The 25,954-nt window shown below is 35.4% G+C and overlaps 1 protein-coding gene across 4 annotated transcripts in view; it reads right to left on the bottom strand.

Moving 5' to 3' along the window:
* Positions 1–25,954, bottom strand: part of PSD3 (pleckstrin and Sec7 domain containing 3) — a 601,036-nt gene that overhangs the window by 318,220 nt on the left and 256,862 nt on the right. For 3 of the 4 annotated variants that reach the window (XM_032838061.1, XM_032838062.1, XM_032838063.1), the window contains 4 exons: positions 14,761–14,955; positions 14,579–14,659; positions 12,692–12,804; positions 9,910–9,968 (listed from right to left, as the gene is read on the bottom strand). In XM_032838061.1, the coding sequence (XP_032693952.1) occupies positions 9,910–9,968; positions 12,692–12,804; positions 14,579–14,659; positions 14,761–14,955 (448 nt within the window). Of the gene's footprint in view, positions 1–9,909; positions 9,969–12,691; positions 12,805–14,578; positions 14,660–14,760; positions 14,956–18,708; positions 18,847–25,954 lie in introns of those variants that run through there. The other variant, XM_032838064.1, reaches the window with a different exon arrangement.

Raw genomic sequence — 25,954 nt, 5'->3', positions numbered from 1 at the left:
TAATTGAGAAACACTCCTTCATGTAATACCTGGATTTTTCCTTCTTGTTATACCAAATTGTATCAATTATTTTGAAATACTATTATTCAAATACTGTCCACTGAACAAAGCTAACTGTAATCACTGATTTTGTATCTCAACCATTCATAGCTATCACAGAGAAACTCACACACTGCCATGATTCTATTTTCTTCCCAAATTGATTCATAACTTTGGAAAAAAGTAGGTTTGCTCTGAAACAAATGCTGGCCAGTTACATGCCAAGGCAGTAATTTTATAGTACCTTTTTATATTCTGGATTCCTTTCCATTAAATGAATAAAAGCATGGAGATGTGAAAAAGCCTCCTGATGCATTGAGAGTTGAAGAAATTGTTTCTTGAAATCAATGCAACATTTCCAATCAAATCTGAGCTGTTCGATGAATATGAATCTCTGGATCATTAACTAAAATCAAGAGGCATCTTTAATCAAATCTAAAATATAACATACAGAATGGAAAATCCACAAAAAGTAAGAATTTCATTTGAAACCCCAAAATACCAGGCCCAAATTTTGAATATTTGGCCAATTAAGGTACAATCCTTAATGAGAGAGAATATTAAGCAAAAAGATAAAAACCCAAGACTGGAAGTTCATATCCCCCCCCAAAATTTAAGGCTTTTCTCCAAAATGATTATACTACCATTTTCAAATATATTATAATATTATCTTAGAATACAAGAAAGAGCTCTTTTCTCCATTTTTAAAAAAAGATACATTAAATGACTTTTAGAAATTCTTTGATGAATTTATCATTTCTCAAAAACTGAACTCAGATATGTTTTTAACATGTTATCATTCAGAATGTTAAGTAAAAGGATCATCCTTAACCTTACTCTACTATGTCTGGGAGAGAGAGAAGAAGATTTCATGTACTAAGGGCAGGGGGTGTAGAAAAGTTCTGTAAATTTGTGAAAAGAACTAGATAGGAAATATTTTAGGCTTTACAGGTCATGAGGTTTCTGTTATAACTACTCATCACCTTATCATTTTAGTGTGAAGATGTAAAGAAATGGGTGTGGCTGTGTTCCATAAACCTTCACTTACAAAAACAGGCCATCCGCTGGATTTTACCTGTGGGTCATGCTTTGCTGACCCCTGATCTTTTTTTTTTTTTTTCCTTTAAGATTTTATTTTTAAGTCCTCTCTATATCCAGTGTGGGCCTCGAAATCACAACCCTAAGATCAAAAGTCACATGAGCCAGCCAATGAGCCACCAATGAGCCACTAATGAGCCAGCCAGGTGCCTAGTTGACCCCTGAACTAAAAGAAAACTGGAAGGAAATGTCATTTGTATTCAAGATAACATCATGAGTGAGCTTGTAAATAGATTAGAATTATGTATCAGAATATGTATTCAGATGTATTCTGTGCCTTACTGTTAAAGTTATGGCATTTTTCCCCACTCAGTTGATAATCAGCTTCCAACTTTAGTGGTAATTATGAGAGTAAAGGGGAAAAGTTAAGATGAAGAGATTCCTTCTTTAGAGTCACCTAGAAACCATACAAGCCACTGTCTGAAATTCAGCACAAGAGTGACAAAGTCTTTGCTTTGAGTATGTTTTCCCTGACAACTGGAGGAATGAAACCTTCAAAGCTCCAGACAAGACCTAACCTAAACTCAGATCTAAGAGAGAACAGCTAGCAAGGACAGCTATCTCAAGTATTCACCAGGAAAACAGACCACAGCATATACTCAGACCTACAGGTTGCAGAATTAGGCAAAATAATCCTAAAATTTTTATTTTTAATAATGTAGAATCTGGCATTGTGGGGGAAAAAAAAAAAACTTTCAGAGAAACTAAAAGCTTTCATGATCCATTGGTAAAATCTGGCCTCATAAGTCTTGGGATTTTTAAACCACAGCAGGCATACACTCCCACATGATAATTCCACCTCCTCCAACATGTTACAATAATTGGGGGGAGAAAAAGCATACTACAGATTTGGTAATTACTTCAGTTCTATAGATCTGCTATAAGCATTTTGCTTTTGTTTTGTATTCTTCTCTATCAAATAAGTTTAATTGTATTATGCTGCCCTCAGGTGTCTATTTTTTTATACGTATGATTAGCAGGTAAAGCAAGATCCTTCATAAATTTCCAAACCAAGAAGCTGTGGCTGTGATATTCAAAGTATTCTTTCATAAACCCCAATCACAGGCTAATGTAAGTATTAGAAGTTCAACTTTTAGGGATATCTGAAATATTACTTGGACTTCCCTGCCACTTATATAATACACTGCCATTGAAAAAGGAAGTAGACATAGTTTAAAGAAAAAAATATGGCAACTGATAATAACATTCTAAGACAGTGGTTCTCAAAGTATGACTCAGGGATCCTGTTCAGGGAGTCCATGAGGTCACACTTAGTGTTATAATAATACTCAGAACATTTTTTCATTCTCACTCATAAGTTACAGTGGAGTTTTCTAGAACCTACATTATTTGTGACACATAGCAACTAATTAAATACAGAAGCAGAGAATTCAGCTGTCTTCCATTAAGCCAAATAGGAAAGAGTCTTGCAAAAAATTTTCAATGCTATACTTTTCACTGATTTTTTTTGTTTTGCTAAATCTAATTATTATTCATAAAAAAAGAATGTTATTCCTATAGGATTTCCCTTATATGTGGAATCTGAAAAACAAACAAATGAACAAATAAGTGATGGGGATTAAGGAGTGCACTTGTGATAAGCATCATGTGTTCTTTGTAAGTGTTGAATCACTAAATTATACACCTGAAACTGGTATTATACTGTATGTTAACTAACTGGAATTTAAATTAAAAACTTAAAAAATATGTAAGTGTGTGTAAAGTTAAAAAGAAAAAAAAAAAAAGGAAAAGCAGAAACAGACCCATAAATATAGAGGAATAAACTACTGCCAGAGTGGGGTGGGGGTTGTGGGTTGGGCAAAATAGGTGAAGGGGAGTAGGAGACACAGGCTTCCAGTTATGGAATGAGTAAGTCACAGGATAAAAAGTACAGCACAGGAAAAATAGTCAATAGTATTGTAATAGTGTTGTATGGTGACAGATGGTAGCTACAGTTGTGGTAAGCACAGCATAACAGACTTGTCAAATCACTAGGTTGTATACCTGAAACTAACATAACATTGTGTGTCAACTATACTTCAATTAATTTAATAAAAGGTACAATCTTCCACTTGTAAAGTAAGTACTGTATGGGGATATAATGTACATCATGGTGACTACAGTACTGAATGTCTGAAACTGAAGAGTAGCTTGAAAGTTTTTATCACAAGGAAAAAATATTATAACTACGGATGGTGACAGATGTTAACTAGACTTACTGTGGTGATCATTTTGTAACTATATGTAAATAATGAATCATTATGTTGTATACCTAAAAATAAACTAAAAAATAAAATTCACTCATTTTAAAATAAAAAAGTATGTTATTCATTTAATGGGTTTATTATTGCTATTTTAAAATACTAAATATTTTAAAAATCTTATCCATTTTAGTTTCTAACAAGGTAAATATTAATGGATATACACAAAAGCTCTTTGGGGTCCTCAAAAAAATTTAAGAGTACAAAGGGAATATGACACTAAAAAGTTTGAGAAGTACTGTAGTAGCAGATTCTATAACAACTTCATAGAAAGTATTTCCTTGAAATGTGAGAATATATAAGACACTGACCTCATTATCAAATTACAAAGACTAAACTCTACTTTTAACTTGTCATAGAATGACAGATGTTAACTTAAGTAATGGGATTAGAGGTAAGAGGTTTGTTTCAGTCACCTTCCTCACCCTCACTCCTTCCCTCCTCAAACCATTTGCAGGAAGAAAGAGCAAAAACAGACTTAATATGGAGTTTGATCTGCTTTATCATTTTCTACTAAAGACCTGTGCGAATGTGGAAAAACTCGTAATGGTAAGAAGGAAAAGGAATGCAGCTACTGATTAATGTACAAATTCAATAACCCCAAGTCCCTAAATGAGCCCCACTGACCCAACTGATATCTCCACATTGTATTTTCCATGTATGAACCTATTCTTAAAAAAGGAGAACTAGCGAAAAAAAAAAAAAAAGTGAAGAAAGGAAGAGAAGTGGGGGAGGTGGCTAGAGGAGGAAGAAATGGGGGAAAGGAAAAAAAGGAAAGGAGGCTTTCATTTTGAGAAGTCACAGAAGCAGAGAAAATGCACCAGTGCGTGATTAACTGTGACATGCTTAAGTAAGCATTCCTATTAAAATCCACACATAGTTGTCAATGTGACAGTATCTTAAAGGTCATTTTAAAATTGAAAAATCTGAGGGGCACCTAAATGGCTCAGTTGGCTAAGCATCTGCTTTCAGCTCAGGTCATGATCTTGGGGTCCTGGGATTGAGCTGAGTCAGGCTCTCTGCTCAGAAGGAGGCTGCTTCTCCCTCTCCCTAGGCCCTTCCCCGCCAACCTGTGCTCTTTCTTGCTCTCTCTCTCTCTCAAATAAATAAATAAAATCTTTAAAAAAAATAGAAAAATCTATAAGACATTTTTTCAATAAAAACACTTCCACCTCTGATGGTAAAGGTTCTCAAGCAATCCCCAAAATGCTCCTTACGGTAAGAGAAAACAGTAACCAGAAAACTGACCCCAATGCCCCAAGAGAAATCCTTGGCAACGCTGATCCAGACCTGATCCTTCCGTGAACTATCATTATTACTGAGAAGGTCCAGGGATGAGAGCCTGCTGGAAGTCACTGTAGCTGGGAAGCTCCCAAAGAGGTGAAAGGAAAGACTTGGAACCAAGGACATGGAAAAGAGGCCCCCAAGGGAAAGGAGGCTTGTTGACTAAAAGGAAATTAAGAACAAGGCTAGAATCTACAGTAGGGTAAAACCCAGATAGGAAAATAAATGAATGCCAAAGACGGCTTTCCTGGCAGAGGGCATCTAGGATGTGGGGTGGCAGAGACAGGAAGAGGAGCCCAGAAAGAAGGCAGCTCGACAGGAGGGAGAGCAGCAGGCAAAAAGCACTTCAGGCAGCTGGCCAATTATAATAATGATTATCACAGAAACAGAAATTTCCTAAGGATGTTAAAGGCCTGTGGTGCTTTTGAGGGTAGAAAGGTAAAACAGCACACTATGAAAAGTAAAAGCATTAAACAATTCTTATAATAGTCATTTTCCACTTCTGATAATAAACAAAATATTTTGCCAGCCAATTTAAAATTCTACGATCCTACAGAGCCAATCTAAGAATTAAAAAAAAAAAATTACCAATTCAGTTTACACACTGAAAAATAATGAACTGCTAACATTATTCTATTATAAAACCTATACTTGACTCCTTTCTGCCCCTCTACCAGTATGTTATACCAACTGTGGTTTTATCCCTTATTCAACTTATAATCCAACACCAAACAAAAACAAAAACAAACAAAAAAACAATAAGGTCCTGCCTCATAATTAAACTCAGACCACTGAGGATGATATTCAACACAACACAACTAGAGTATCCCAAAGTTATCTACAGGATGACTAGACTGAACTACCACTCCAGAAGAACCACACCCCCAACTCCCTTACACCTGTTGCAGAGTGGGCTAGCTCCTGCCATTACTGAAAAACACAGAGACGCCTTCGGTAAAATTCCTATTAAAAATCCCAAGCCACGGTGTCAAAGGTTAGATTCTGCCACAATACCTTGATTACAAATAAATGTCCTTGCTACTGCCTCTAACCAAGGCCTGACCCTGGGCAGCCATTGTCTTACAGATCTCTTTTGACTTTTAGTTGTGAAAATGACCAACTGATTCTATATATATCTATCCGACTCTTCATTACAACTCAGTCTACATCTAAAACTTCTTCCCACTTCAGGGTCTAACCCTGGTGCAAAGTTTCTGCCTATTGTCCTGCCCCTGACACCTGTCTTCAGCTCCAGTGATAATCCTGGTAGACAGCTGAATCTCTGTTATGATCCAAGTACCTGAGAACGAGTTACAGTCAACAAAGCACAAGTGAAGATCAGTCCAGAAAAGAAATAATATTGAATTTATTCTAACTTTATAAAATCCTTTATTCATACTTTTTCCAATAAAACACAAGGCCTTAAAGAAAAAGATTTTCATATTTTCAATTTTTTCCTTGTTGGTAGCTCAAATAACATCAATACAACTTAGTTCCTGTATTGTAAGAGAAAAATAAACTCTAGAGTTTGTTTTAATAGAAAGTTATCTGTATATGCAAAAGTTTAATTTACATACATATTTCATCGATGAAGAGTCATTTTAAAAATAAGAGATTACTCAGCAAATTAGCTATGTGACCACAATTATAAAATATCTTATCTAAGAGAATAAACCACACGCAAATAGAAGCAAGTCAATACTATTGCTAAAATAATAATGCATCATTTGTATTTTTTTAAAAATAGGTACAAAAGGGAATCAGCATTTTTAGCTCCACTGAAATTATGACATTTGAATGAACTTCTCCCAAAAAATATTGCATATACTTCGGATTATTTTTTTCCTAGCCTACTCAGTGAAATTCAATTATCCAAGGTATAATTAAAATATCTCCCCAGTACTTTTCCACTACAGCACCTCAGTTACCTGCTATATTCTAAGTTAAAAGGACTAAGGGAAGTCAGCCTAGCCAACACTACCAGAAATGAGATTTGACTTCCACGAATGTCTCATTCATTTCCAATCCTTACCCAGATGGCACTGAATTTGGATAGAGTAGACCTACTATAAGTGTTTGTTGAATGTTAGAATAAATTATAAAAAGAAAGACATAAAGGCAGCATTCCAACATGTAACACTATATTAGATTTATTACATTAGTATACATTCAATGATTTTATTAGTAAGAAAAGTTAGCAGAATGAACAAAGGCCCATACTAGTGCATTTCCAATGTATCACTCCTCAGAGCAAATAAAACCCACAAGGAGGATTCATCACAAAGAAAAGCCAAAAGAAGCTAATTCCTGAGTTATGCCTCCCCCACTGAGAGCATGAGGACAAGCTTATTGCAGTACTTCTTAGAAAGATCATGCTGATGTATTGCTATCAGGGCACAATGGTAAAGAAGAAAAGGAAAATGGCTTATTAGTTCACTTCCCAAGAGGACTATTCTAGCATTGGACTAAGTAATGAGAGGTGATGGCCTAGGCAGTACAGCCTAGGAAGGAGGTGAAAAGGGGCACATATTAGAAATAATTCACTTTATATTTTGAATGATTCACCTTCAAAGGCGTCATGCTAGTAAGTCAAACAGAAACTGTAACAATACATCAGGCAATCATGATGCAACAGAAACTACATCCAGAATTATGGATAAAAACTTACCACCTAGAAGGAAAATTTATTTTTAAAATGAATCCAGAGTTGGAAGATAAGAAAACACATTTTCGTATGGTTAGTTCTTATGAAACTACTATATATTCAACAGACTTTCAATAGCATGCATTGTAAATAAGGATTTAAAAAACTCTAATATACAAAACCTAACCAACAGACAATCCTAAGTATATAGCACACATTTTCAAGAACAAAGCTAAGAACTAATAATTAATAAAAATATGTTGATAATATTGTACTTATTCTCCCTCTTACATGTAATTCTGTCACTATAGCCAATTGTTAATTATGTACAATTGGCACAACTCAGGATAATATTAAACTGTTTGTTCGTATACTGCCCCTTACCTATAAACTCTTACACTCTAGTTGCAAAAAGAAATGTTACTCTTCATTTACTCTCTTTTCAATTATATAAAAGTGGTCTGAAAACAGAGCAAGTGCACATCCAAGATCTGTGGTTCTGAACTTATGGACTATAATAAATACTGGGGTGCTCACAGTTAGTCTGGATATCAAACAAGCTGAGTTATCTGAATATATAACAAACCTCACACCTTTATTTACTGCCATGTTTAAAATTATTGTGATTAATAAGATATACACTTTTTTGAAAGTATTAAAGAAATATTAGCTTTCTAAAAAGTAATTCAGCTTTTAATAGAAACTAATCCCCCACCTAGCAACTTCTACAGAAGTTCTATGAGAGTATGTGCTATGATGAGTGCTGTGAAGTGTGTAAACCTGGTGATTCACAGACCTGTACCCCTGGGGAAAAAAATATATGTTTATTAAAAAAAAAAAAAAAGAAGAAGTTCTATGAGATCCTCAACTTTAAATAAGAATTGAACGTGTTACTGGACTTTTTTGTCATCATAAATTTTCTTAGTCAACAGACACTAAATGCACACCCATCGTATGTGAATGAGATCTTAAAATATCTCACGTGACAAAGCTACCTCATGTTGGGACTCATTAACTTGGATCAAAGTTATATGTGGATGAGTATTAAAAATTCTCTCTTAAGTGGGAGGAAAAGAAGAGGACAAAATTTTAACTGTCATCATAAGACAGGCAGAGAAAAAAGCAAGGAAAACTTGCTTTGCTGGTAAGAGAAAAATAGGGGTCAGGACAGTCCACTGAGTCGTCATCCCCATAACAAACCAATGAGTTTAGATTCTGATCCTCATATCAAGGCTCACACTGAGGGAATCCTAGCACCTTTATATCCCCAGGATGTATTATGGTGCTATGGCCCCAAAATGTCCCTAAGAGTATCTACTGATTTTATTCTGTATCATCGCTGGACACATGTTATATATGTCTACAAATCACTAGGTTATTCTAAATACAACTCATGGAAATTGAAAAAGGAACTTCCTAGTTTCCTAGTTGAGTTGGGAGGTTTGTGAAGACAGTGTTAGCTATCACTATATCTCCTCTTCATTTTTCTGACATAACACTTCTTTTCCCCTTCAGTCCACTTTAAAGGTCCCAAACTGCACCATTTTACCTTTCTTAAGGAAATTATGTGTCCTTTTGGAATATGAAAATGAATTTGTACAGATACCTAAGCTTTATTCTTTCAGTGTGATTTTTTAAAATTTTAAGATAAATCATATAGCAAATCAAGGGATGACCTAGATTCTTTAATTACAAGAAACTTGGTTTTCTCTTCAGAATAAATGGACCTGGGACTATGAAATAATTTTTGTGCTAAGTGAGTACATACTGGCCTATATTAAACTAAAAGATTTTCATTTCCTCTAAGATAAACAGTTTAAGTAAATGCTAAAATTTCACACCTATGGAAGGTAAAATTATAAAGCATCTCACCCTGGTTAAGTTTTCTCTAGATTTTTCAACAGAAGATGAGATGGTAATTAGAATATTTTGATATTTCGGGGCACCTGGGTGGCTCAGTGGGTTAAGCCGCTGCCTTCGGCTCGGGTCATGAATCTCAGGGTCCTGGGATCGAGCCCCGCATCGGGCTCTCTGCTCGGCGGGGAACCTGCTTCCCCCTCTCTCTCTGCCTCTCTGCCTACTTGTGGTCTCTGTCTGTCAAATAAATAAATAAAATCTTTAAAAAAAAAAAAAAAAAAAAAAAAAGAATATTTTGATATTTCAACTAGTAAAAAAGACACATCAGCTGAGAAGCAAAGAAAAGGCTGTGTTCTTAAGACTGGCTACTAGATTTAGTAAAAACACGGTCATCATCTTCAGCTCTTAACTTATTTCCTCTTTCCATCATATTATCAACCCAAATAGCTAAGCAAATAACAAATGCTCTGTCTCTGCCATCTACTGGAGAAAAGATACAGAACACACTCACTACAGGTAAGTCAACTGCAGACATGCAGACCATATAGTATTCATGTTAGCATGTAAAGTGAGTTATTTCTTTTTCCAAGGATTTACATTTACCTACCTGCCATGTAGAGAATGAGCGAAGGGAAGGGGAGAGAATAAGTGTGTATGAACACAAAGGCAAAGATAAGCTCAAGATATTTTAATTTCTCTAAGACGGCTTCACACACCTACACTTACATGGCCATGGAGATCCGTGTTAAGAAGCATCATTGCACAGGTGAGACAATGGACTCCATCTAAGGGAAGAGACAGGAAAGAAAGAATTAATTCACCATTTCCCATTGGACTTATTATCATCAAAGTGGCATACGTTAAGAACCTCTGAAAACACAATAATGTGGCTAAGCATAGTCATATTTGTTTGGGGAGACAAAAAAAAATTATTAAAAGGGCCTCAGTGCAGAGAGTAGGACTCTGCTGGTGATAAAGTATATTATTCTTAACTCTCTGGAGGGTAGTTTGATAGTATGTATCTTAAGCTTTGGAACAGTATCTTTCGACATAGCAAATCCATTTATAAGACTTTACACTAAGGAAATAGGATCTATACAAGATACAAGGGTATCCAAAGAAATATCGCTTATAATGGGGAACAAGTAAATAAAACCCTCCCAAACCACAATCCTGTTATGTTTAAGACATTAAAAATGTTGTCCAAGTATGCTGACTGTTGAAACAAAAAGATATTTCACAATAAATTATTATATGAAAAGCACATTATATGCAGTATGATCCCATTTAAATATAAATACATCTAGAATAATATATAGAATTATACTAAAATATTACTGTCTCTGGGTAATGAGATAATTTTTATCTTTTTATTTATATTTTCCTAATCCTTGTAATAAAAGATGCAGAAATGAAAATACATGATTTGCTACTGTTCCTTCTTTTTTTTTTTTTTACTTTCTGGGAGGAATGCAAATTAAGAAAGAAGCAAAAAAGTTACAGGAAATGAAGATTTGGGTCTTTCAGTGTACTGTCCGGGTATTAGTTCTCTGGCTAAAAATATATGGGTAGGAATAGTTATCCTCTTTCTTGACAATTCACTAAAGGCCACATGTAGGTCAACTGGTCCAGGATACTATGGATCATCCAAAAGTAAAATACTGTAATAATCTGTAAAGATTAAAAAATTAAATATTCAGGGGAAAGATGCTGCTCAAACCAGATAGACCATGTCACATTTAGGTGGAAACATCACTCTTTCTTACTTTATAAAGGAAAAGAAAAAGCACTAAGAATGAGAAGCCTCTCATTTCCAAACCTTAGAATTACTCCTCCTCATTCTTTTCCTGCAATTCTCAACCCAAGGATAGTAGACAATGGTAGCTGCAGATGCAGAAAAATCTTATTGTGTATGCCAAATGTGCGAAAGGCAGGCCTTCCTAATTACTGAATTCATGAGTTAAAGACAGCTTATTTCTCAGAAGTATGCCTTTGAGTAGAATAGGTGATTTCTATTATTAATATCTCTAAGGAGATGCTACTGAATGCCCAAAAGTGCATTTATTCCAGTTCCAGATTATGATTATTAAATTTTAAGTACATTTAAAATAAATTCCTTGAAAGCATTTGTAAAACACTCAGCAGCCAACTCTCCAATACCCTTATCAACAGCCACATGAGTGTACATATCCAAATTCCTTATTTCACTCGGGAATGTCAATATTTTATTAGATTTAGAGAAGGCTTTTAATAAAAACAATTCCCTTCTATCCATTTCATTCTCTACACAATACTGATAAGTGATAGAAACAGTGAGTAAATAGTCTAAGTATAATCAAAGAAAGGACTAAAGAAAATTAAATTCCCATTTTATGGAGCTGAATGTGACTCTAATGATCAGATTGTTAGTTAATTTAGCTATAGCCTACAGGGCAGAGGCTGGGGGATTAATCACTTTAGTCAACATCAAGTATACTTATCCCAGTTAAATAGCAAGACTGAAGCTAGAGATAATGGTTATTTCTGGTGCCTCTAATCCTAGTGATCTATTCCAGAATTTGTGTTTATGAAAGATTCTCCAATTGCAAATGAATGCGCCTGACTTCAAACCTTGAAAATTTTACTTTATTGCAGGAATTAACATGGAGGAAAAACCTCTTGATAGGGTGCATCAACACTGAAATAGTTTAAAGTTGCTTTTTAAAAATAGTACAATAGGGGCGCCTGGGTGGCTCAGTGGGTTAAAGCCTCTGCCTTCAGCTCAGGGTCCTAGGATCCAGCCCCACATCTGCTCTCTGCTCAGCAGGGAGCCTGCTTCCACCTCTTTCTCTCTGCCTGCCTCTCTGTCTACTTGTGATCTCTCCCTCTGTCAAATAAATAAATAAAATCTTAAAAAAATAATAAAAATAAAAATAGTACAATAAATATAAACTCATAGTTCATTAAAATCATACACCAAAGTCAGTGGTCAGTGTTGCTACAACGAATTATCAAACCAAAGCACTGGAGACACACTACAAACTCCAGTGGATTTGTAAATGTTTCCAAAAATAAGTATACATGCTCTTCAAGAAGTTTAGAGATCAGAGGGATAGAAAGAAGAAATAAAACCTGCATTTCATTTATTACAATGTGCTTTGCATGTAAAATTTCAGAGTGATTTAAAGCATCGTATCATACTATAGAACTGGAAAACAAAGTAAAAAATAATGAAAAGAAAAGAATGTCATGCAGCCGTTAAATATGACACAAGAAAATGCTCACAACTGAAAGGGAAAGAACAGAAAACAAAACTCTGTAATGATTCAAATTTGAAATTAAATATTATACAAATAGAGAAGGAAATAAATCAAACAGTTGTTAAAAGTTATCTCCAGATAATTAGAGATCCCTAGATGATTTTCATTTTCTTCTGTATATCTTCCATATTTTCCACAATAAAATTTAACTTTTATAATGAGAAAAATAACCCTTGTTTTTTGAAATACAAACATTTCCATCAGATTACCTTGTGAAGCAATGGTATTTGGGTTACAATAAAAGTATCTATTGGAGAAGTGTATTAAAACTCTCTCTCGTTCTTGAGTTTCTCCCACAAGAGAAAATGCTTTAAAGAAATACCTAAAAAAAGAATTAAGAGGAAAAAAAGTGAAACTAGAAAACATTACCATACTCTTTGTTTGATAATTAAAGTTAATTCATATATAATATGAAATTAATTATACAAAGTAAGATATTCTAGTTATTAAAAAAACACTTGCTAGAGATAGCCATTCGATATAAATTTATTTAATTCTATAAAATGTTAATATGAAAGATGACAGAATAGTAACAGTAACATGGTAGCTAATACATTAAAATAAAGCCCTGGGAAGGTCGTAACTTCCCTGTATGACTGAAATGGCAAGTACCCATTTAAAAGATCAGTCAGATAAAAACCAAAGAACACTTAAAGACCAAACCCATAACCATGGAGGCTATGTTTTAAAACTATAACAGTTTGTCATTTTGTTTATATGATTGTACTTGCCACTGACACATTGTTATATAAAACAAATGAATCACTGAACTCTACCTCTGAAACTAATAATCATTATACATTAATTAACTGAATATAAATAAAATAAAATTTAAAAAAAGAAAAAATTACAATTATATTATCTTGTGTACAATTTTTGTTAATTTTATTTTGCCTATTATCACATTATATTAACTTTTTATATGAGAAGAAAATTGGGAGCTAAAACCCAACTAATTAATGTATAAAAATTCTTTGAAAAACAAAAATATGCCCAGAACCACACACCAATCTAAATCAGAGTCACTAAGAGTACTGTCTATTAATGATGAATTCCAATGACCCTCACTAGATAAAGCGGATGCGCTTCCCTAAACATGAGTTAGGAAGGAAAAAAAAAATCCTTTAAAATGTTCTAAGAAATCTTACAATTAGAAGAAACATACAACATTATTATTTCTATGATGAAAGTGTTGCTTTCTTAGCTTATTAACTTATACTGATCAAGCTGGAATTTTTCATAACTGTCTTTTATAAACCACATCAGAGAACAATGCATAAACATCAATCTTTTCTCTACCCTTACTTGTTTTCAGTGGAAAAACCTATGTATGTCTGCCCTCAATTCACACAAAGTACCACTCAAAAAGTCATTATTGTGCATTCTAACCTAAATATCGTCACTCCACCTCCCAAAACACAGTTTCCTCATTTATAAAACTAGAGGGTGATACAGATGATCTCAGAATTCCTCCAGGCTCTAACATGTTATAAAGTTAGTAAGAGGTAAATGCTGACTGGGTTTTACCTTCATGACTCTTAGAAATTTACAGTACACTATGGTGTGAAAAGTGAGGATCAGTGTTTTTATTAAACCTTCATTTGAACAGATCAGCAAAAAGTGCTACTATCTGAAATAGTTTATAGATATCTTCTGTCAATTATATGTTGATGTTCATTTTTATTCCATTCATGAATTAATTCCAAGCATCATCTTAAAGGCTATTTGGCTATTATAAACAAATGTTTGGGGGGAAAAGCCTGCAATTCTACAGTCTGTAAATCTGTGCCTTTTTTAATTGATCATCCAAAAACCAGATTCCCACAGATTCTACTTTTCAAGACCTACTTTTTGAGATTCCACTTCTCAAGACTTACTATTTTTTACTATGTCATCTACTAGATGGAAAATATGATTTCATTTAAAAAAATGATTCTCTTTCTATTATGTCTAATAAACTATAGTATAATCTGAACTAAGATCACAAAGTCACTGTGGGCTAAAAGAATTAAAACTTGGATTTTAGTTTCAGCATTACTTTCTCTTCTCAGAATTATTTGGAAGCAAAAAAGAACAGAAGTGATATTTAATCATACCTGAGAGACTGATCCAGTGTCATTCCTGTAAAATCAAAAAACTTCAGATATTCTTCTGCCACTAGTTTGCTAAATTCATTGCTGTAAGAAAACAGGATAGACTTTGTTATTAAAATCCAGGCTATTTAAAAAGACACACACACAAGGACACACTCAGACACCAGCCTTGGTACACAACATACTTCTTGCCTAGGTGCTTTGCGACATCCGATCTTTTGAATCTGTCTAGTTGATAAAGGCGTTTGGCCAACCTTTTGGCTGCTTCTACGTTGCTGCTGGTACCATTACTGAGACTTTCGGAGGTCTCCTTTTCCAGAATTTCAGTGCTCCCCATCTCAGAATGAGGCTCTAGCAGTGTTGTTTTTACCCCAGCATTGCTGTGAGAATTGATAAAGAAGAAAAAAAGAAAAGGTTTTTCTTATGCGACAAAAAGGAAAAATAGCTGATGAAATTACCATGCTATTGTAAAACTAAATGAAAAAACTTTTAAGTGAGATAGTTTTATCCTTAATTATTCCTAAAAGTATTTCCAGCTACCATATTTCAATATACTGAAGAAGTGATTCCTTAAACCCTTGATGAGCAGTTCTCAAAACTTTTGGTCTCAGGACCTTTACATTTTTAAAAATATGGAGGACACCAAACACCTCTGTGTTTATGTGGGTAACATCTATTGATATCCACAGCATTAGTAATTTTAAAAGAAATATTTTAAATGTTAACTCACTTAAAAAATAACAAACCCATTTCATGAATATAAATAGTATATTTTATTAAAAATAATAATGGTTTCTAAAACAACATAAAATTTAGTGGGAAAGGCAACAATTATTTACATATTTAGAATAATGGTTGGCTTACTGAAGACAGCTGGGTTCTCACTGCCACTAACCAATACTTCGTTTTGGTTAAAATATATTAAGGAAACCCAGCATCACACAGATATTCAGTTAGGAAAAAAAAAGAAGTAACTTAATATTCTTTCCAGATAATTGTAGATATTCTTTTTTTTTCAATGTGGCACTAAAATAAGTGGTAGGTTCCTAAAGGTTAGTGGCAATATAGTATCAAAGAATTTTTTGTACTCATATTAAAATTTGTCTTCTACTTTAAATCAGTCTTTTACCCAGGCAAGATTCTGTACCATACATTGGCAATTTGCAAAATATCTGTTGCCACATTTCATTATACAATACTTTTTAAAATCACATTTATTACATCACCACTATTATCTTCAGAAAAAATCTTTAATTATGGAAAAGCTACCAAACTCCTGGTGACAGATAAAAGTTTTCCAAATTTCTAAGTTTTAACTGAAAGCTCAAGTTGCATTGTCGGCAAAAAAATATTGTCAGTTTTCTTAGAGTATTAATAGGTTTGCTCTATTAATTTTTGAGAAAATGGCTGCCAACAACCATAATTTGTCAGTTACACTTTGAAGGAAAAATGGCATTTCATAAAAAGCAACAAATTTTTAACTCATAAATCAAATTACATACAAGACTGTCCCAAAGAAAACCATCAGAAGGGCTTTATGCATATTTCCCATTTCATCACACATGAAATTAAAAACGTATATACTCAAGGGTTAAAATGTAATTATTCTGTACTGCTTCATCAAAGAATTTTTAAGTGAGACTGACTTTTGTTTTTATTTTGAGTGCATGATAGTGAAGAACAAAGTAACAACTAGGACAGTTTGGAGTCACTACCTTGATTTGTGCTAAAGTCTGCAAACCATTGCTTCTGAATCATCAATGTAAATACCAATACCTTGAAAAAGGAAAATAATACTGTACTGTTATTATAAAATAATTTTGAACTCATAAAACTCCTGAAAGGGTTTCAGTAAGTCCCACAAACCACAAAGTGAGCACCTCTGCCCTTGAAAGGAGTTACAAGCTAAAGCTATGGAATGCTACATCCTCCATTTGTAATATACCAATAATGCAATAATTTCCAAATCCTCATTTTAACTTGATAACTAAGGAAAGATACAAACATGAAAAACTATGACATTTAAATAGCCTTCCAACATACTTACCACAGACTCTAAACCAGACACAGAATTTTTCTGTAATGAACCAGACACTAAATATTTCAGGCAAGGCCACATTAGGTCTCTGTCACACATGCCTCTATTTTTGTTGTTTTTGTTTGTTTTTTTCTTTGTTTTTCTTTTTAAAACTTAAAAACCATTCCAGGCTAGGCTGAACAGGCAGGCCCACAAGCCTACTCTTGTCATGTCTTTGCTCTACATAGTTCTTTAACTTGACCTGAATTAAAGTGGAGTATCCATTTACATCTAACCCAAGATATTCTGAAGAGGGAACAGAATGATAAAATTAAATATATAATTATAATTGTTACAAAGGGTTTTCTTTAAGATTTTTATTTATTTATTTATTTATTTGACAGAGAGAGAGAGAGAGAGAGATCACAAGTAGGCAGAGAGGCAGGCAGAGAGAGAGGGGGTAAGCAGGCTCCCTGCTGAGCAGAGAACCTGATGTGGGGCTCGATCCCAGGACCCTGGGATCATGACCTGAGCCGAAGGCAGAGGCTTAACCCACTGAGCCACCCAGGCGCCCCGTTTACAAAGTTTTTTAAAACCAATAAAAATAGTTGTAAACTTATAATATGACAAAAATCATTATAACAAAAAATGTTTTTTTTTAAGCAAAACTATTCAGTATCTATTTTTGTCACTTACTGTACCTTACAATTTTCCATTTTCTATCACCAATAAGTGGTAGCCTGGCAGGTACACTATCACTCAAATGCAGCTCCAGCCACTAGGCCCAGCCAGTACACCAGGTAGCTCCTAGGAACTGCACTGCTCCAGACTTCCCCAACCACCGCTAGACTTGAGGGAGATAACCACCCCTCACAACTCCTCTCCAAACTCATTTTATTAGCAAGTATGCCACATGCTGTCCTTGAAAGAGAGCTATATGGGGAAGGAATAGAGAGAGATTATCCGATAGTGTCTTTTACACTCAACTATTCTGCTCAATGCACAGGTCAACTCACACATCCCACAGGACACTGCGGAGAAGCTAGACGTACCAAGTGGAGGCTTATCAAACCCAGGCTGACTTGACTTTACTGTAGCTATTAATGACAATACTTCATTTTTTAAAGTCAGTCAAATATTAAACCATAGCTGATGCCAGGACAACAAACATAAACTGGAACTGCCCCAGGCAAACTAAGATATTTGCTAACCCTTCTTTAAACAGTTAGCCACCTTAAACAAATTTCCAACAGAAATAGATACCAATTAAAATAAATTACTTCATTATGAGATCTTCATGCAAATACATTTAAATATTTTTTCATCCTAAACCTTCCTCTACAGAGTTACCAGTTTTATGAAATCTATCCTATCAGAAAACTGAGTATTTAATCATTATATACAGCAAACCTGTAATATATAAACTCGTAGTAGAAAATTCTTTTAAAAGGCAACTCACACTTTGTGGTGGAAATGTAAAATATTTATTCCAAGAACTATTTTAGTTACAATCAAGTAATTTTTATAATTAAAAAGAAAACCCCTGCAGTTGTGTCTGCATGCATTCTCTTATTCTATGTAGTAGCTATCGTGGAGAAAAAACAAATGCCAAAGAAAGCAGTTTCTTTTCAATTAAACTGCTACTTACCTCTCATTTTTCAAGAAAAATTTATGGCATATATTTAATCACTCCATGTAAATAGTATAATTGCACCACACATACCGTACTGCAAAGATTTTGTTCAAATACAAGAGACTTATCCTAAAGAGCATATATATTTTATAAGTGTAGTGGTGACAGTCACTCCTGTTCCTCATTCCTCATGTTTGCCCCCTCTTTCTACTCTCTTGCCCAGTCCAGTCTATTTCACCTCATTCTCTCTACATTCTTCAAAAGGAGGTAATTTTAAAATCTGTTCAAATCAGATTTCTCTGGATCTTCTTGAAAAAACCTTCAATGAAAAAGAAAATAAGGAATACAGTGAGGATAAATACCTCCATTCCTAGATGGCTTCATTCTGTCCCATTTCATGATTTATGAGATTACTTGAACAAGAACAGAGACTGGTCTTTTCAAATCAGAAAGCCTCACAATATGATGGCAATACAAACTCACCAGCAATAAGGAAGACACCAAAGAGAACTCATCCCAGAGCATAGGGTGACTGGGCCACACACACATCCTCTTATAAGCCCCTTCTCAGCACTCTTTGCCCCACAAGTCCAGTGTTTGTTGGTCCATTAGAGCGTCTAAGGATCTAGCTCCCTGTGAAGTCATATAACTATGACCTCACCAACTTGGCAGAGGGCTTACTGTTGGGGTTTTTGTAATGTTTTTACAATCACATTAAAAATAGGAGCCCGAACAGAAGAGTCACTGTATATAAGGAGCATAAACAACAATGGTAGCCTAGCCTTGCTCACACTTGATAAAGCAAACTGGGTGATCCCTCTCAGGAGGGATGACACCCCATTTTGTTTCCTGGAATACACAAGAAATTGTTCATCTAGTTTGCTGAATATTAGATGCTTTCAGTAGTTCGATTTTTTTCCTTTTTTTTTTTCCTAGTCCCTCTTCTTGATCAAGTACTTTCACAATTTCCTAAGGTGAAATTCCTACTAGCCACTTAAATATAGAAAGACTCCCATTATTCTAGATAATGCTTCACTGGGGCCTGTACCTCACACCTACAAACAAATATGGTAACACTAACATCAAAAGAAAGATCAAATTATTGAGTCTGATCACCGGGCATTCCCATAACCTTTTTTAATGCTAGGATTGCCAGTTTTTCTTAATAAAAATAATAGGATACCTAATTAAATTTCAAATACACAAAAAATCTGAACTTCAGATAAACAAAAATTAGTTTTTAGTACAGAACATATATACACACACAAATACTCAACGTTTATCTGAAATTCAAATTTAATTGGTCTTCTTATACTTTACCTACGTTCTCCTGATAACACAACCTCCTAAAATGTTTGTTCTAAACTTATTTGAAGAATTCCAATAATGGTGTTCCCTAACTGCCAACAGGTAATGTGTTTCACAACCCATACCATGGGTTTATTGTGACTTATTTATGTAATTTTTATATTAAACTATTGTTCTATAGTTTCATCAAGACCTTCTCTCAGTTGCCTATGACCTACTGATTCTTCTCTAACCTCCTCTATGTATAAAGGAAAACCTCTCTTTTCTCTATATATTCACCGTTCTTTCCAAGCCTACATACCGCTACCACAGATGTAATAATATGCCTCCTTCATAAAAATCCTACACACGATAAAAATCCAGGGGGAGAGTCAAGATGGCGGAGGAATAGCAGACTGAGATGACATCAGGTCACAGGAGTTCAGCTAGATAGTTATCAAACCAACCCAAATACCTACAAACCCAACAGGAGATCAAAGAGAAGAAGAATAGCAATTCTAGAAACAGAAAATCGACCACTTTCTGAAAGGTAGGACCTGTGGAGAAGTGAATCTGAAGTGACAGATTCTGCCTGCGGGGGTAGGGGCCAGCTCCCAGCAAGTGGGGGAGTAATGGAGCACAAAATCCAAACTTTTAGAAGTCTGCGCCACTGAGGGACATCACTCTAGAGGCTAAGTGGGGGTGGAGCCCTTGTGGAGACAGTGTGGTCTCAGGTCCCGTGGGGTCACAGAAGGATCAGGGATGTCTGAGGGTAGCAGAGCTCACAGGTATCAGAGTGAGGACGCCAACTACAGAGACAGAGCCAAGTAGTGAACTCCCAGCATGGGCTTACTTTAAACTGTGATCTGCAGCACAGCTGGGCCACTGCTCTTTGAGCAGAGACCCCCAAGTGGCAGATCCAGGGAGACCCACCTTCCTCCACCAGAAGAACAGCGCAGCAAGAATCTGCTGGGTTTGGAGACTCCAAATGGGACCATGTGCCAGAGACAGAAATGCTCGGTCACAGGCCGGGTGAGCTCCGAGTGCGGCCGGAGACCAGGGAGATGGGAATGATTGGGCGCTTTTCTCTGAGAGCACACTGAGAAGTGGGGACACAAGCTCTTGGCTCCTCCTGGCTGGAGACTGGGAAGCTGCCATTTTCATTCCCATCCTCCATAGCTCTGTGGAAAGCATTCAGGGACAAACGCTCCCGAGAGTGAACCTAGCAGATTACTTAGCCCGGCCCCTGGCAAGGGTGGTGCAATTCTGCCTTGGGCAAAGACATCTGAGAAACATGGCAACAGGCCCCTCCCCCAAAAGATCAGCAAGAATATCCAGCCAAAACCAAGCTCACTGATCAAGGAGAACAGCGGAATTCCAGAGGAGGGGAAAGCAAAGCGTGGAATTCATGGCTTTCTCCCCATGATTCTTTAATCTTGCAAAGTTAATTAAAAGTTTTTTTAATTTTATTTTTTTCTTATTCTAATTTTTTTAACTTTTCCTCTTTCCTCTTTCAGTGTTTATTAACTAATTTATCTTAACAATACCTTTCTTTAAAAAAATCTTTTAAACCTTCATTATTATAGTCATATTTTATCCTTCATTGTATCTAACTTTATTTTTTGTATACATATAGGGTCTTTTCTTCTAAAAAATTTTGGGATACAGTATCTTCTAATAGATCAAAATATACCCCAAATCTAGCACAGGGCTTTGTTCTAGTCTCCAGCAAATTCGCTCCACTTTTTCTTTCTTTTTCCAACCAACTTATCAATTCCTTTTTTAGAATTTTTTAAAATTTTTCATCTTTACAGTCATATTTCATCCCTTCATCATGTTTACCCTTATTATTGTATAGATATTTTTCTCTTCTTTAAAATTTTGGGAGGTAGTTTCTTCTAACATCCAAAATCAAGTGGATGGCTCCATTCTATTCACCAGTCTAATATATATATATATATATACATATATATATACATATATATATATGTACATATATATATATGTTGTTGTTGTTTTTAAATATTTTTGAAAATCCTTTTTACCCCCTTTCTTCTATCCCCAATTTAGGGTCTCTTATGATTTGGTTAGCATACATTTTTCTGGAGTCTTTGCCACCCTTTTAGTATTTTATTCTCTCATTCATATATATTTTTTAAAGATTTTATTTATTATCTGAGAGAGAGAGACAGTGACAGAGAGCATGAGAGAGAAGGTCAGAGAGAGAAGCAGACTCCCCATGGAGCTGGAAACCCAATGTGGGACTCAATCCCAGCTCTCCAGGACCATGACCTGAGCTGATGGCAGTTGCTTAAGCAACTGAGCCACCTGGGTGCCCTTTATTCGTATATTCTTATCTGGACAAAATGATAACACAGAAAAACTCACCACACACACACACACACACACACACACACACACACACAAGAACAAGAGGTAGTACTGAAGGCTAAGGACCTAATCAATATGGACATTGGTAATAATAACTTCAGAATGACAATTCTCAAGGTGACAGCTGGGCTTGAAAAAGACATGGAAGATATTAGAGAAACCCTGACTGGAAAAATAAAAGCCCTTTCTGGCAAAATAAAAAAACTAAAATCTAACCAAGCTGAAATCATAAAAGCTATTAATGATATGCAATAAAAAAATGGAGTTTCTTACTGCTAGGATAAATGAGGCAGAAGAGAAATTAGTGGTATAGAAGACCAAATGATGAAGAATAAAGAAACTGAGCAAAAGAGAGACAAACAACTACTGGACCATGAGGGAAGAATTCAAGAGATAAGTGATACCATAAGACGAAACAATATTAGAATAAATGTGATTCCAGAAGAAGAAGAAAGAGAGGGGTGGGGACAGAAGGTATATTGGAGCGAGTTATAGTAGAGAATTTCCTTAATATGACAAAGGGAACAAGCATCAAAATCCAGAAGGCACAGAAAACCCCCCTCAAAATTAAATAAAAATAGGTCCACAAGCTATCATCTAATACTGAAACTTACAAATCTTAGGGACAAAGAGAAAATCCTGAAAGCAGCTCCAGACAAGAAGTCTGTAACATACAATGGTAAAAATATTAGATGGGCAGCAGACTTATCCACAGAGACCTGGCAGGCCAGAAAGAACTGGCATGATATATTCAGAGCACTAAATGAGAAAAACATGCAGCCAAGAATAGGATATCCAGCTAGACTATCATTGAAAATAGAAGGAGAGATTAAAAAAAGCGTCCAGGACAAACAAAGACTAAAAGAATTTATAAACAGTAAACCAGCTCTATAAAAAATATTGAAAGGGGTCCTCTAAGCAAAGAGAGAGCCTAAAAGTAGTAGACCAGAAAGGAACAGAGACAATATACAGCAACAGTCCCCTTACAGGCAATATAATGGCACTAAATTCATATCTTTCAAGAGTTACCCTGAATGTAAATGGGCTAAATGTCCCAATCAAAAGACACAGGGTATCAGAATGGATTAAAAAAACAAAACCCATCAATATGCTGTCTACAAGAAACTCATTTTAGACCCAAAGAAACCTCCAGATTTAAATTGAGGGGGTGGAAAACAATTTACCATGCTAATGAACATCAAAAGAGAGCTGGGGTGGCAATCCTTATATGAGATAAATTAGATTTTAAGCCAAAAACTATAACAAGAGATGAGAAAGGAAGGACACTATATCATACTCAAAGGGTCTGTCCAACAAGAAGATCTAACAATTTTAAATATCTATGCCCCTAATATGGGAGCAGCCAACTATATAAACCAATTAATAACAAAATCAAAGAAACACATCGACAATAATACAATAATAGTAGGGGACTTTAACATCCCCCTCACTGAAACGGACAGATCATCCAAGCAAAAGATCAACTAGGAAATAAAGGCCTTAAATAACACACTGGACCAGATGGACATCACAGATATATTCAGAACATTCCATCCCAAAGCAACAGAATACACATTCTTCTCGAGTGCACATGGAACATTTTCCAGAATAAATCACATCCTGGGTCACAAATCAGGTCTCAACCAGTATCAAAAGACTGGGATCATTCCCGGCATATTTTCAGACCACAGTGCTCTGAAGCTAGAACTCAGTTGCAAGAGGAAAGTTAGAAAGAACCCAAATACATGGAGGCCAAAGAATGAATGGGTCAACCAGAAAATTAAAGAAGAATTGAAAAAATTCATGGAACAAATGATAATGAAAATACAACGGTACAAAATCTGTGGGACACAGCAAAGGCAGTCCTAAAAGGAAAATACATAGCAATACAAGACTTTCTCAAGAAACAAGAAAGGGGGCACCTGGGTGGCTCAGTGGGTTAAAGCCTCTGCCTTCGGCTCAGGTCATGATCCCAGTGTCCTGGGATCGAGTCCCGCATCGGGCTCTCTGCTCTGCAGGGAGCCTGCTTCCTCCTCTCTCTCTCTCTCTCTCTCTGCCTGCCTCTCTGCCTACTTGTGATCTCTGTCAAATAAATGAATAAAATCTTAAAAAAAAAAAAAGAAACAAGAAACAAGAAAGGTCTCAAATACACAACCTACCCCTACACCTAAGAGCTGGAGAAAGAACAGCAAAGAAAGCCTAAACCCAGCAGGAGAAGAGAAATAATGAAGATCAGAGCAGAAATCAATGAAACAGAAACCAAAAAAAAAAAAAAAAAAAAAAAAAAAAACCCAGTAGAACAGTTTAATAAAACTAGGAGCTGGTTCTTGGAAAGAATAATATTGATAAACCCCTGGCCAGACTCATCAAAAAGAAAAGAGAAAAGGACCCAAATAAATAAAAATCATGAATGAAAGAGGAGAGATCACAACCAACACCAAAGAAATATAAACAATTATAAGAACATACTATGAGCAACTATACACCAGCAAATTTGACAATCTGGAAGAAATGGATACATTCCTAGATACGTATAAACTACCACAACTGAACCAGGAAGAAACAGAAAACCTGAACAGACCCATAATCCATAAGGAGATTGAAGCAGTCACCAAAAATCTTCCAACAAACAAGAGGCCAGGGCCAGATGGCCTCCCGGGGGAATTCTACCAAAACTTTCAAGAAAAATTAATATCTATTCTCCTGAAACTGTTCCAAAAAATAGAAATGGAAGGAAAACTTCCAAACTCATTTTATGAGGCCAGCATTACCTTGATCCCAAAACCAGACAAGGATGCCATCAAAAAAGAGAATTACAGACCAATATCCTTGATGAACACTGATGTGAAAATTCTCACCAAAATACCAGCCAATAGGATCCAATAGTACATTAAAAGTATTATTCCCCACGACCAAATGGGATTTATTCCAGGGCTGCAAGTTTGGTTCAACATCTGCAAATCAATCAGTGTGATACAATACATTAATAAAAGAAAGAACAAGAACCATATGATACTCTCAATATATGCTGAAAAAGCATTTGATAAAGTACAGCATTTGACAAAGTACAGCATCCTTTCTTGATCAAAACTCTTCACAGTGTAGGGGTAGAGGGTACATACCTCAATATCCTCAAAGCCATCTATGAAAAACCCACTGCAAATATCACTCTCAATGGAGAAAAACTGAGAGCATTTCCGCTAAGGTCAGGAACATGGCAGGGATGTCCATTATCACCACTGTTATTCAACATAGTACTAGAAGTCCTAGTCTCAGGCATCAGACAACAAAAAGAAATTAAAGGCATCCAAATGGGCAAAGAAGAAGTCAAACTATCGCTCTTTGCAGATGGTATGAAACTTTATGTGGAAAATCCAAAAGACTCCACTCCAAATCTGCTAGAACTTGTATAGGAAGGAATTCAGTAAAGTGTCAGGATATAAAATCAATACACAGAAATCAGTTGCACCTCTATATACCAACAACAAGACAGAAGAAAGAGAAATTAAGGAGTCAATCCCATTTACAATTGCACCCAAAACCATAAGATACCTAGGAATAAATCTAACCAAAGAGGCAAAGAATCTGTACTCAGAAAACTATAAAGTACTCATGAAAGAAACTGAGGGAGACACAAAGAAATGGAAAAATGTTCCATGCTCATGGATAGGAAGAACAAATATTATGAAAATGTCTATGTTACCTAAAGCAATCTGCACATTAATGTAATCCCTATCAAAATACCACCTTTTTTTTTTTTCAAGGAAATGGAACAAATAATCCTAAAATTTATATGGAACCAGAAAAGACCTCGCATAGTCACAGGAATGTTGAAAAAGAAAGCCAAAGTTTGGTGGCATCACAATTCCAGACTTCAAGCTCTATTACAAAGCTATCATCACCAAGACAGTATGGTACTGGCACAAAAACAGACACAAAGATCAGAAGAGAGAGCCCAGAAATAGACCCTCAACTCTACGTTCAACTAATCTTTGACAAAGAATGGAAAGAATGTCCAATGGAAAAAAGACAGTCTCTTCAACAAATGGTG

This window comes from Lontra canadensis, unplaced genomic scaffold, assembly GCF_010015895.1.
Source record: "Lontra canadensis isolate GAN:19392208 unplaced genomic scaffold, GSC_riverotter_1.0 scaffold101, whole genome shotgun sequence".
Taxonomy (NCBI): domain Eukaryota; kingdom Metazoa; phylum Chordata; class Mammalia; order Carnivora; family Mustelidae; genus Lontra; species Lontra canadensis.
The sequence above is the reverse complement of the archived record's forward strand: the minus strand, read 5'-3'. Positions and strand labels throughout refer to the sequence as shown.